General features: G+C 35.5%; 1 protein-coding gene across 1 annotated transcript; it reads left to right on the top strand.

Moving 5' to 3' along the window:
* Nucleotides 1-299: 299 nt before the first annotated feature.
* Nucleotides 300-2,438, top strand: LOC124168417. The gene is made up of 2 exons (XM_046546638.1): nucleotides 300-764; nucleotides 994-2,438. The coding sequence occupies exons 1-2, from the start codon at nucleotides 685-687 to the stop codon at nucleotides 1,226-1,228; spliced, it is 315 nt and encodes a 104-aa protein (XP_046402594.1). The 5' UTR covers nucleotides 300-684; the 3' UTR covers nucleotides 1,229-2,438.
* Nucleotides 2,439-10,217: the final 7,779 nt, after the last annotated feature.

The following is a 10,217-nucleotide window of genomic DNA, read 5'->3' as shown; positions in this document are numbered from 1 at the left end:
ATCTATATGCTATGCTAGCTAAGTGAATGCTATAAAATACTTAACCTATACTCATAAAGGTTGAATATACAGCTTGTATAGTTCAATCCCAGACTGTGTAGGGATAGCAGAAATGATTCCTTAACCTCCCCTTAACGTTGACCGATAATATCAACCATAGAATAACTCGTATCTAGCCATGGTGTAGCCATGGTCTAGCCTAGGTCTAGGTCTAGGTCTAGGTCTAGGAATAATATAAAAATTTTTTTTTGAAATTTTTTTTTTTTTTTTTTTTTTTTTTTAAATTTTTTTTTTTTTTTTGCATTTTTTATATTTTTCCAAATCCGAGGAGAAAATTTGAGGGTTACATTGTTGATGAATAAGACACAAGAATCAATCACTTAAGTTATCTTTATTTTTCAATTTTCAATTTTAATGATATTATCCACATCTAGGTAAATTGAAAATTTCTCTTCAAAGTAGTTGTATTCACTTATCTCCTTTTTTGTTAGTTTAAAGTATTTTGGGAGGAAGAGCTTCCTCTTCCTCCCATCGAACAGAAAATGTGCCACTAGTGCATCACCGTATTGCGTGTTTATGCTCTCTAAACTTTCCACCGGATATCTCATTTGTTTTACCAGCTTCTCCTTCTTCACACACAAATTTTCCTCCTGACATCTCATCAGCGATGCAAACACTGGCGAGATGACGGAGGATGATGATCCGGCAGTGGAGGCGGATGCTGCTGCTGCTCTGCTGCTACCCTTACGGGACGTCACGGTCGCGTAAGTCAGTTCATGTGAGGTACCAGCAGCAGTGGTGGTAGTCGTCGGTTTAGTATTCATGGTCTATAAAATAAAGCATAAGTTTGAATGTAATATTGTATCTCAGTAAGTATTTTTAAGAATTATCATATTATCATTTTTACTTGAAACTTGATGTATTGTCAATCTATTACATCTGTATGATTCTCATATGAATGATATTAATAATATTTTCTTACTTACAATTTAGAAGGCTGGAACTATGGATTGGATTGCAGGAATCAACTGCGGCAATGGTAGAAGTCAACTGCAAGGTGTACGACGATGATGAGAACAATTGCAGGCTGGAAGTGCGGCGAAAGCAGGCTTGGAGTTGCGGTGACGACGGTCTAAGGCAAACTGCAAGGTGTACGACGATGATGAGAACAATTGCAGGCTGGAAGTGCGGCGAAAGCAGGCTTGGAGTTGCGGTGACGACGGTCTAAGGCAAACTGCAAGGTGTACCACGACGGTGAGGACGACGGTAAGACGCTGTGATGCAACCTCGAAAAGGATCGTCTTATATACAAAATCTTCGGGCAACTCACACCACACTTCACCCTCATCCCACTCCCCTGTTCGCGGTAAGGTAAGTGCTATTTCATTTTTTATCTCAAGTCCGATTCTCCTTGGAGCGTGTGTTAACCTTTAAAGCGAAGCGTCCTCAGCCAGTTAGCCTTGAGCTTTTTCACATCACGTACACCTGCTCGACTCTCCTTGAATTATACTCGTCCTCAATTTCTCCTTGGAGATGTGTTAACCTTTCAAGCGAAGCGTCTGCAGCCAGTTAGCCTTGAGCTTTTTCACATCACGTACACCTGCTCGACTCTCCTTGAATTATACTCGTCCTCATTTTCTCCTTGGACCGTGTGTTAACCTTTCAAGCAAAGCGTCCTCAGCCAGTTAGCCTTGAGCTTTTTCACATCATGTACACCTGCTCGACTCTCCTTGAATTATACTCGTCCTCAATTTCTCCTTGGAGCATGCATTCACTTTAGCTTTGAAAATTCCTTCTTTAAATTTATTATCATTTTCTCACGTCAGCCACCTGCTCCAGCGTTCATAGTCTGTTCACCTCAAGTTCACCTTCAAGCATGTCTTCGCTCCGAGCAAAGCGCCTCCACCCATTAGCCTTGAACTTTTCCCACATCACGTTGCATACACCAGCCTCCTTGGAGAGCGAATCAAGTCTTAACTGGATGATGTACCCACACTCCATCTCTCCAGAAATTTTTATTTTTTAACATCGGATGCGTTTATAAATACAGCAGCGTTTCCAAAGGAAAGTACAGTTCTGATTTTTAACGATTAGCGTGCAGATCATAGTTCTTCATCTCCTTGCTTCTCAAGAGAAACGTTGTTCTCTATGTTCACGCTACTTGTGTCACACATCAGTACCGCATTTTGTAGCAGAGTGCACCATTTTGCTTCTTGGTCCAGTACCTATTCTGCAGTCTCTTCGCACTACTAGAGGTAAGCAATTATGAAGTCGTTACGTTTATTATGTATTCAACAAATTACAGACAGTATAATATATTTTGCAGAAATGAAAACGAATTTTGCACTTCCTTTAAGCTGTAGCCAAATTTCACATAATATTCTCTTGATGAATAACATTAAATTGATCTTGAAATATTACTTAAATGTTCTTCCCATTCAGATATATATATTAATTGAGAAAGAAATAGTAAACACATTTTGATATGTTTTACTTTTCCATTGCAGTAAACTTAAAAAAGATCACATTTACAATGAATACATTGTTTCATTTATGCTTGGAAAAAATATCGAAAGTTATTGTTAGACAATCATATAGTATCACAAACAATGAAGATACACAAGGATATGTTTTTCATAGAGTAGTACAGAACAATACAGATAATATCATTATGATTTTTTGCCAGTCTTTACCAAGACATATATTCAATCTAGTGACATATCATGTTATTTTGGAGGAAGAAGCATATTTATTCGAAATGGGTTTTGATTGTGACAATGATCGTTATGAACACAACCATCAATTTCCATATATTTAGAAAGTTATACTCATCAGTTATAATATATAGCAATATTCTTATTTCAGGCTGTTTCACATTCAAACATACCTAAACGCAAACAAAAAATGTCAACCAATCAAGAAATTTTTAATCAATTTAATTCTGGTTTCTTCCATTCAATTGAGGAATTAATTCAAGCGCATAATGATATTCACAATAATGTAATATTTAATAATGATTCTATAGATGATAAAATAACTTATCAAAATATGAAAAACTTAATAGATAATTTTAAAAACAGACAATATTGTAGAACTTGCGAAGAGTATTATTGCTTAAGTGATGAATTACCGCACGATAACACAACCAACCATATACACAATCTTACTCAATCGTTAAACAATGAGGAAATTCTTAATTATTTTCAAGCTGGGGTCTATAATACGGAAGAAGAAATTGAGTTTGCCTTAACACGCATAAATGAAAGAATAATTTTTGAAAACGATGTAATTAATGATTTGGAAACTTTCAGAAATTTAAAAGCTAGATTAGACATTTTGAAAGGTCGACGATATTGTACTTATTGTGAAACCTTCTACAGCATTGATGAGGCTATGCCTCATGAGAACACCAATGAGCATAGGCATTATGTTACAGTTCAACTTGGTAGAGGTTTTAATCAAATACAATCCGCAATTCGGTCCAGACTTAAAACGTTTTGGATAACACCAGAGCAAAATAGCAGTATAGATGTTATTTCATTTCTAAACGATATTAAACAAAAATTATTTGAAAAACTTAACGAAGGAGTTATTGAAAACAATTCAATTAAATTTAATTTGGTGTTAATCTGTAAATTTCGTAAGAATGAAAAGGAAGAACTTGACACGGCATTTAAAACACCTAATACACGTGTTTTACTTATCGATATGATTGATGAAATAATAGATGAAGCGTTTTCCAAAATACTAAAGGAAAAATCTGAATTCCAAGCCAAAGGCTCTGGTTGGTCACTTTCTGAAGTGATTGGTTTGGAATTACGCATTAATAAATATAATCCACTTCGCGGATCTACATATATTGAATTACCGGCTAAAATAAAAAATACTAAATCAGTTGTAAATGTAAAGAATAATGATCGTTATTGTTTTAAGTATGCTATTTGGTCCAAAAACATTATAGATCATCCAAATCTTGTTTGGAATTACAATAATAATGAATTTCGAAACGCATATAATTGGGATTGTATCAAGTATCCGGTTGATCCAAAGGACATCATCAAGTTTGAGAGGATGAATAATATTTCAATTAATCTCTTTGGTTTAGATGAAAAGAACAATGTGTATCCAATGAAAATAGTTGATGAAGAATTAGATGATCATCGTGATTTGCTATACATCACAAACGATAAGACAGGACATTATTGCTGGGTTAAAAATTTCAATAAATTGATTAAATCGCAAATTACAAAACATCACCACAGTATAAGTATTTGCAAACGTTGCTTTATACATTTTAGGGATATGACAAAATTTATGGAACATAAAGCTCTCTGTAAGGGAACAGGTGTGCCTAGTAAAGTTATAATGCCAGATGAAGAAAACAAAATTTTAAAATTTACAAATTTGAATCGTTTTTTTCGCATACCCTATGTAATCTATGCAGACTTTGAATGTCTTTTAAAGGATGTTAGCACTTGTAATCCTTCACCAAAGGAATCCTTTACGAATGTTATTCAAACGCATGAACCATTTAGTTTCTGTTATATGTTAGTTACACCAGATGGTTGTCAAAAACCGATTTTATATCGAGGACCAAATGCAGCACGAGTATTCATTAACAGAATAAAAGACGAAGCAGTGAAAATTTATGAAATATATAAGAACACTATCCCAATAAATCCGCTGACTGAGGAAGAAGAAAGTATATTTCTTACCTCAGTGAATTGTCACATTTGTGAGAAAGAGTTAGGTAAAGATAGGGTCAAAGATCATGACCATTTGACAGGAAGGTATCGCGGTCCAGCACATAAACTATGTAACTTAAAGTATAAAATGCCAGACTTTTTACCCATATTTATACACAATTTGTCAGCCTACGATGGTCATTTCATTGTACGTGAGCTAGCCTATGATGAGAGAAATATTTGTAATACCAAGCACTGAGGAAAAATACATTTCTTTTGCAAAAAAAATAGAAAAAAAATTTAAAATTCGATTCGTTGATACGTTTCGATTTATGTCTGCATCATTAGCTACACTTGTATCTAACTTGAGAAAATTTAAATTCACAAATGAAATATTTGGTGATTTAGCTCATATAATTACGCGAAAAGGTGTATATCCATATGATTACACCAATTGTGTTGAGAGACTTGATGATTGTTTTCTACCGAGTAAAGAAAAATTTTATAACAGATTAACTGATGAATGTATATCAGACGATGATTACACACATGCATTGAATGTATGGTCTTCCTTTAAGTGTAAAACGCTAGGTGATTATAGTGATGTATACCTAAAAAGTGACGTAACTCTTCTTGCAGATGTCTTTGAAAACTTTAGAAACATATGTATTGGCACATATAAACTTGATCCATCATGGTACTATACTACTCCAGGCTTAAGTTTCGACGCAATGCTAAAGTATACAGACATCGAATTGGAACTTTTAACTGATTATGATATGTTGTTAATGATTGAGAAAGGTATTCGAGGTGGAATATCACAGTGTTCTAAAAGATACTGCGAGGCTAACAATAGGTATATGACTAATTTTAAATCTGATTGTGAATCTAATTATTTAATATACCTAGATGCTAATAACTTGTATGGATGGGCATTGTCAAGACCACTTCCTCACTCAAAGTTTAGGTGGTTAACTGACAAGGAAATAAATAATCTGATCGTTAAAAACATTCCAGATGATAGTCAAGTGGGATACATTTTAGAGGTTGATTTGTCATATCCAGATTCTCTTCATGATAATCATAATGATCTACCTCTTTGTCCGGAAAACAAAATTCCTCCCGGTGGAAAGCATAAAAAACTTTTAACAACACTAGAAAATAAAACTAAATATATAATTCATTATGTAAACCTTAAGCAGGCTCTTTCCCTAGGCATGAAACTCCTTAAAGTACATCGAGTAATTGAATTCAATCAATCACCGTGGTTAAAGTCATATATTGATCTAAATACTGAAAAAAGAAAATCAGCATCCAACGATTTTGACAGAGATTTTTACAAATTGCTTTCTAATGCAATATACGGGAAAATGATGGAAGATGTTAGAAAAAGAATTCGATTAGAATTAGTAACAAGCGAAAAAAGATTAGATAAACTAATATCAAAATCTGAATTTTTGGATCGAACAATCTTTAGTAAGTCACTGGCAGCAGTTCACCTCAGAAGGACAAGCATTAAAATGAACAAACCAATTTCTACTGGATTTAGTGTATTAGAATTAAGTAAGACGTTGATGTATAATTTTCATTATCATGAAATGCTACCCAAATATGATAAAAACATCAAGTTATCTTACATGGATACTGACAGCTTTATTTACGAAATAAAAACAGATGATGTATATAAAAATATACTAGAAAATTTAGAATCTTTCGATACGTCAAACTATTCCAAAGATCATCCTTGTTACTCAATAATAAATAAAAAGGTGTTGGGGAAATTTAAAGATGAATGTGATGGAAATATTATGACTCATTTTATTGGTCTCAGAAGTAAACTTTATTCTTTCAAGGTTGACGGGAGTAAGGAGAAAAAGAAAGCTAAAGGTATAACAAAATGTGTAATAAATAAATGCTTATCTTTTAATGATTATTCAAAATGTTTATACGAAAATTTGACAGAATTTCGAAAAATGAACGTAATTAGAAGTAGGAAACATAAGATATTTACATTAGAAATGAATAAAGTCGCTTTAAACCCATTTGATGATAAAAGATACATCTGTGAGGATGGTATCAATACTCTTGCTTGGGGGCATTATAGAATTCCTACAAAACGTACACATGATGAGGCGTTTGGTAACACTTGAAATTGATAGAACTAGTTTAAATATGATAAAAACATTTTTGTGTTACTTATAACATCATCATGTGTAATTTTTTTACTTTTTATTTTCAGTATTAACACACACGCACACAATGAATAGCAATAATCCAAAAACCTTGTATCACCTCTGCATCGAATATATTTGTAATAATATATTCGATGTAGCATATAAAAGGATAATGGAGAGTGACGAACCTATCGTGCGTCATCGCATTAAACCGAATGTTCAATGTCAAATTGAAACGGTAATGTGCGATGACGTATATCAGAGTTTACCAAACGAGGTATATTTCGATTTAGAGGACGTCGCTCTAAGAAATTTTCGATATTAATCAATATTTTGACTTTTTTTTCTTCGTAAAAGTTTTATAAATGATAAAAAAGTAATAAAAAATTTCCAGTGTTAATCATGACGTTAACATGGAAACATCCTTTTACATGCATTTGTGCAGGTCCGTCAGGATGTGGAAAGACCACATTCGTAACAAGGTTTTTAGAGAACTTGAACTATATGTTAGATAGTCCCATACGTAAGATAATTTGGTGCTGTGCTCCAGGAAGTGAGCCTAAAATTCGATTACCTGTTCACTTTTTCTCCGAAATACCACCTTTTGAAGAATTTGGTGGCAATCCAACATTATACATAATCGATGACTTGATGAGCGAGGGAGCCTACAGCAAAGATGTGTGTAAATTATTCACCAGAGGTTCACATCACTTTAACATTTCAGTGTTTTTGATCACGCAGAATATTTTCTATCAGAGCCCACAATCGAGAAATATATCATTGAATACAAAGTATATTGTCGCGTTCAAAAACCCCAGAGATAAGTTACAATTTGGTCATTTAGCTAGGCAGGTCTATCCGGAAAAATCGGGGGAATTGGAGAGGGTATATAAGCAAGTTACGCAAGAACCATTCGGTTATTTGGTTCTAGATCTTGGTCAGGACACGGACGACAGATTCCGCTTTAGAACCAAAATTTTTCCCCAAGACGGGGCCACTGTCATTTACATGCCCCAACGCGATGAAAAGATTGAAGAACAATAAACACTTGCTCCACGTCCTAAAGTCTGCAAAGCCTAAATTACGTACTGCCATATTGAATAGCTCGGACGAGGAGTTGATTAAAACAATTTGCGATTGTTGCCTCAATACTCTAAACGGAAATCATAAGATCGATAAGCGATTGAAACGAAAATTATCCAAGCATCGTAACACACTGAGAAAGTTGGTTGAACGGGGGACGAGTGTAAAAAGAAAACGAGCGCTTCTCGTACAAAAAGGAGGCTTTTTGCCATTACTACTGGGTTCGATTTTAAGCGGTGTGATCGGTAGCCTGCTGGGAAAATGAGTTTGCATAAAATGCTCGTAGTGAGTCCCGAAGTCTTTGATCGAAGTCGTGCAAAGGCTAGGCTGAGTAAATTGGATAAGGAAATGAAACTTGTGTTAGCGAGTAAAAGGCTCAAGGATATTGACAAGTGGCATTTGTATAAAAGGATACTCGATAAATATCTCGACTCAGTGTCAGACTTTAAATCCCCCATACACGTTCCAATAGTGAAACACACACCACCAACACAAGTAGTTGAGGGTAGCAATGCAATGAGAAGGCGGTTAGACGAAATTAAGAGGACAAATTCAGAGTTAGATTCGACATGGGCACGAATAAAGGAACAAATCGAAAGCGATTCTCCACCGAAAAAAATGAAGCGGATAATAGCAACTCCAAGAGAGCCAAGCACACCTCCAAGGGAGCCAAGCACACCTCCAAGGGCGCAAAGAATATCTCCAAAGGAGCGATGGACATCTCCGAGATCAATTCCAAGGCGAAGCAAGCGAAAAAGGGTACCAAAAATGTTCGGGGAAGAGTGGGACACGACGTATTAGCTAGCGTGTACAACAATCCCGCACATCCTGCTGGTTTTTCCACAGAACACAAATTAAATAAAGCGACTGGGATCCCGATAAAAACAATTCGCGAGTGGTTGGAATCTCAAGAAGCGTACACGCGTCACAAGCCGGCGAGAAAAAAGTTTGTTAGAAACCGTTACGAAGTAAACTACATAGATGAGTGTTGGCAATGTGATTTAAATGATTTGAGAAGTTTGAAAAAATACAACAATGGGTTCTGTTACATTTTAACCGTAATAGACATATTTTCCCGCTATGCGTGGGCAAGTCCTCTCAAGTCAAAAAGACCAGAGGAAATTATAGAAGCATTTAAGGTCATATTTCGCGAACGCAAACCATTGAAAATTCAGAGCGATAAGGGAGGGGAATTTGTTAATAGTAAGTTTAAAAGTTTTCTCTCGAATCAAGGAGTAAAGTTTTACACTACTAATAATCCCGAAATTAAGGCTAGCCTCGTGGAACGCTTTAATAGAACTCTCAAGACAAAAATGTATAAATATTTTACAAAATACGCAACTTATAAATATATCGATGTGCTTCAGAAACTCATTAGATCATATAATGATAGCAGCCATTCACGTATCGGGGTAGCTCCATCTCAAGTGAATGCAAAAAATGCATTTGTCATTGTCAGTCGGAGAAAAAGCTTAAGAAAGGTGAATGTAACATTCAATAAGGATGATTACGTGAGAATCAGCAAAGAGAGGCTTCCGTTCGCCAAAGGATACACACCAAATTATACTAAGGAGATATTTCAAGTTTCAAACATTGATCGAGCAAAACCAATACCGACGTATGAATTGAAAGATTTGAACGGGGAGGATATAAAAGGAGGTTTCTATGCAGAGGAATTAGTAAAAGTCAACGTGTCTCCCGACACGGAGTACAGGATTGAGAAAATTTTGAGACGTCGGGGGAGTGGTTCTAATTTAGAGTACTTTATCAAGTGGGACGGATACCCATCGTCTTTTAACTCGTGGATTCGTGCTTCTTCCGTTCATAAGGTATGAATGAATTTTATCTCACACTCCCCAGCGACAGCTCGAGGGATTTTTTCCCGAGAAATACGATAGCTCATTATCGTACAAAGTTGAGTCATCGCATCGATTTAGACAATAACGAGTGGTATGTAGGTCTTGCTGAGATTTCCATTCCATCTATTGAGGTAAATAAAGCCCCCGAAGATACACCTGCTGAAATTTCTATTCCTCCTATTGAGGTAAAAAAAGCTCCCGAAGACACACCTACCGTTATCGATAACTTTACCCCAGCTTCTCGCGGAGCAGACGAATTGACTCCTAAGGATAATAGGACCCGGACTGAAGAGGGATTAGTTCGAGGGGATAAAGAAGTTATAAATGTGAAACTTCAAGATGATTCATACTTTACAATTCCCATTGGTACTTATGACAGCATTGCGGTGGCATTTGCAAGGCCATACATTGCCTCC

The sequence above is a fragment of the Ischnura elegans genome, chromosome 11 (genome assembly GCF_921293095.1).
Source record: "Ischnura elegans chromosome 11, ioIscEleg1.1, whole genome shotgun sequence".
Classification (NCBI taxonomy): domain Eukaryota; kingdom Metazoa; phylum Arthropoda; class Insecta; order Odonata; family Coenagrionidae; genus Ischnura; species Ischnura elegans.
Note: the sequence above shows the minus strand (reverse complement) of the source record. Positions and strands in the feature narration are given on the sequence as shown.

Excerpts from the sequence above, each read along its gene's own strand:
- LOC124168417 (XM_046546638.1), top strand. The coding sequence starts at position 685 with ATGACGGAGGATGATGATCCGGCAGTGGAGGCGGATGCTGCTGCTGCT. Across the intron at positions 765-993 it reads TTACGGGACGTCACGGTCGC|AAGGCTGGAACTATGGATTG; the intron begins GTAAGTCAGTTC and ends CTTACAATTTAG.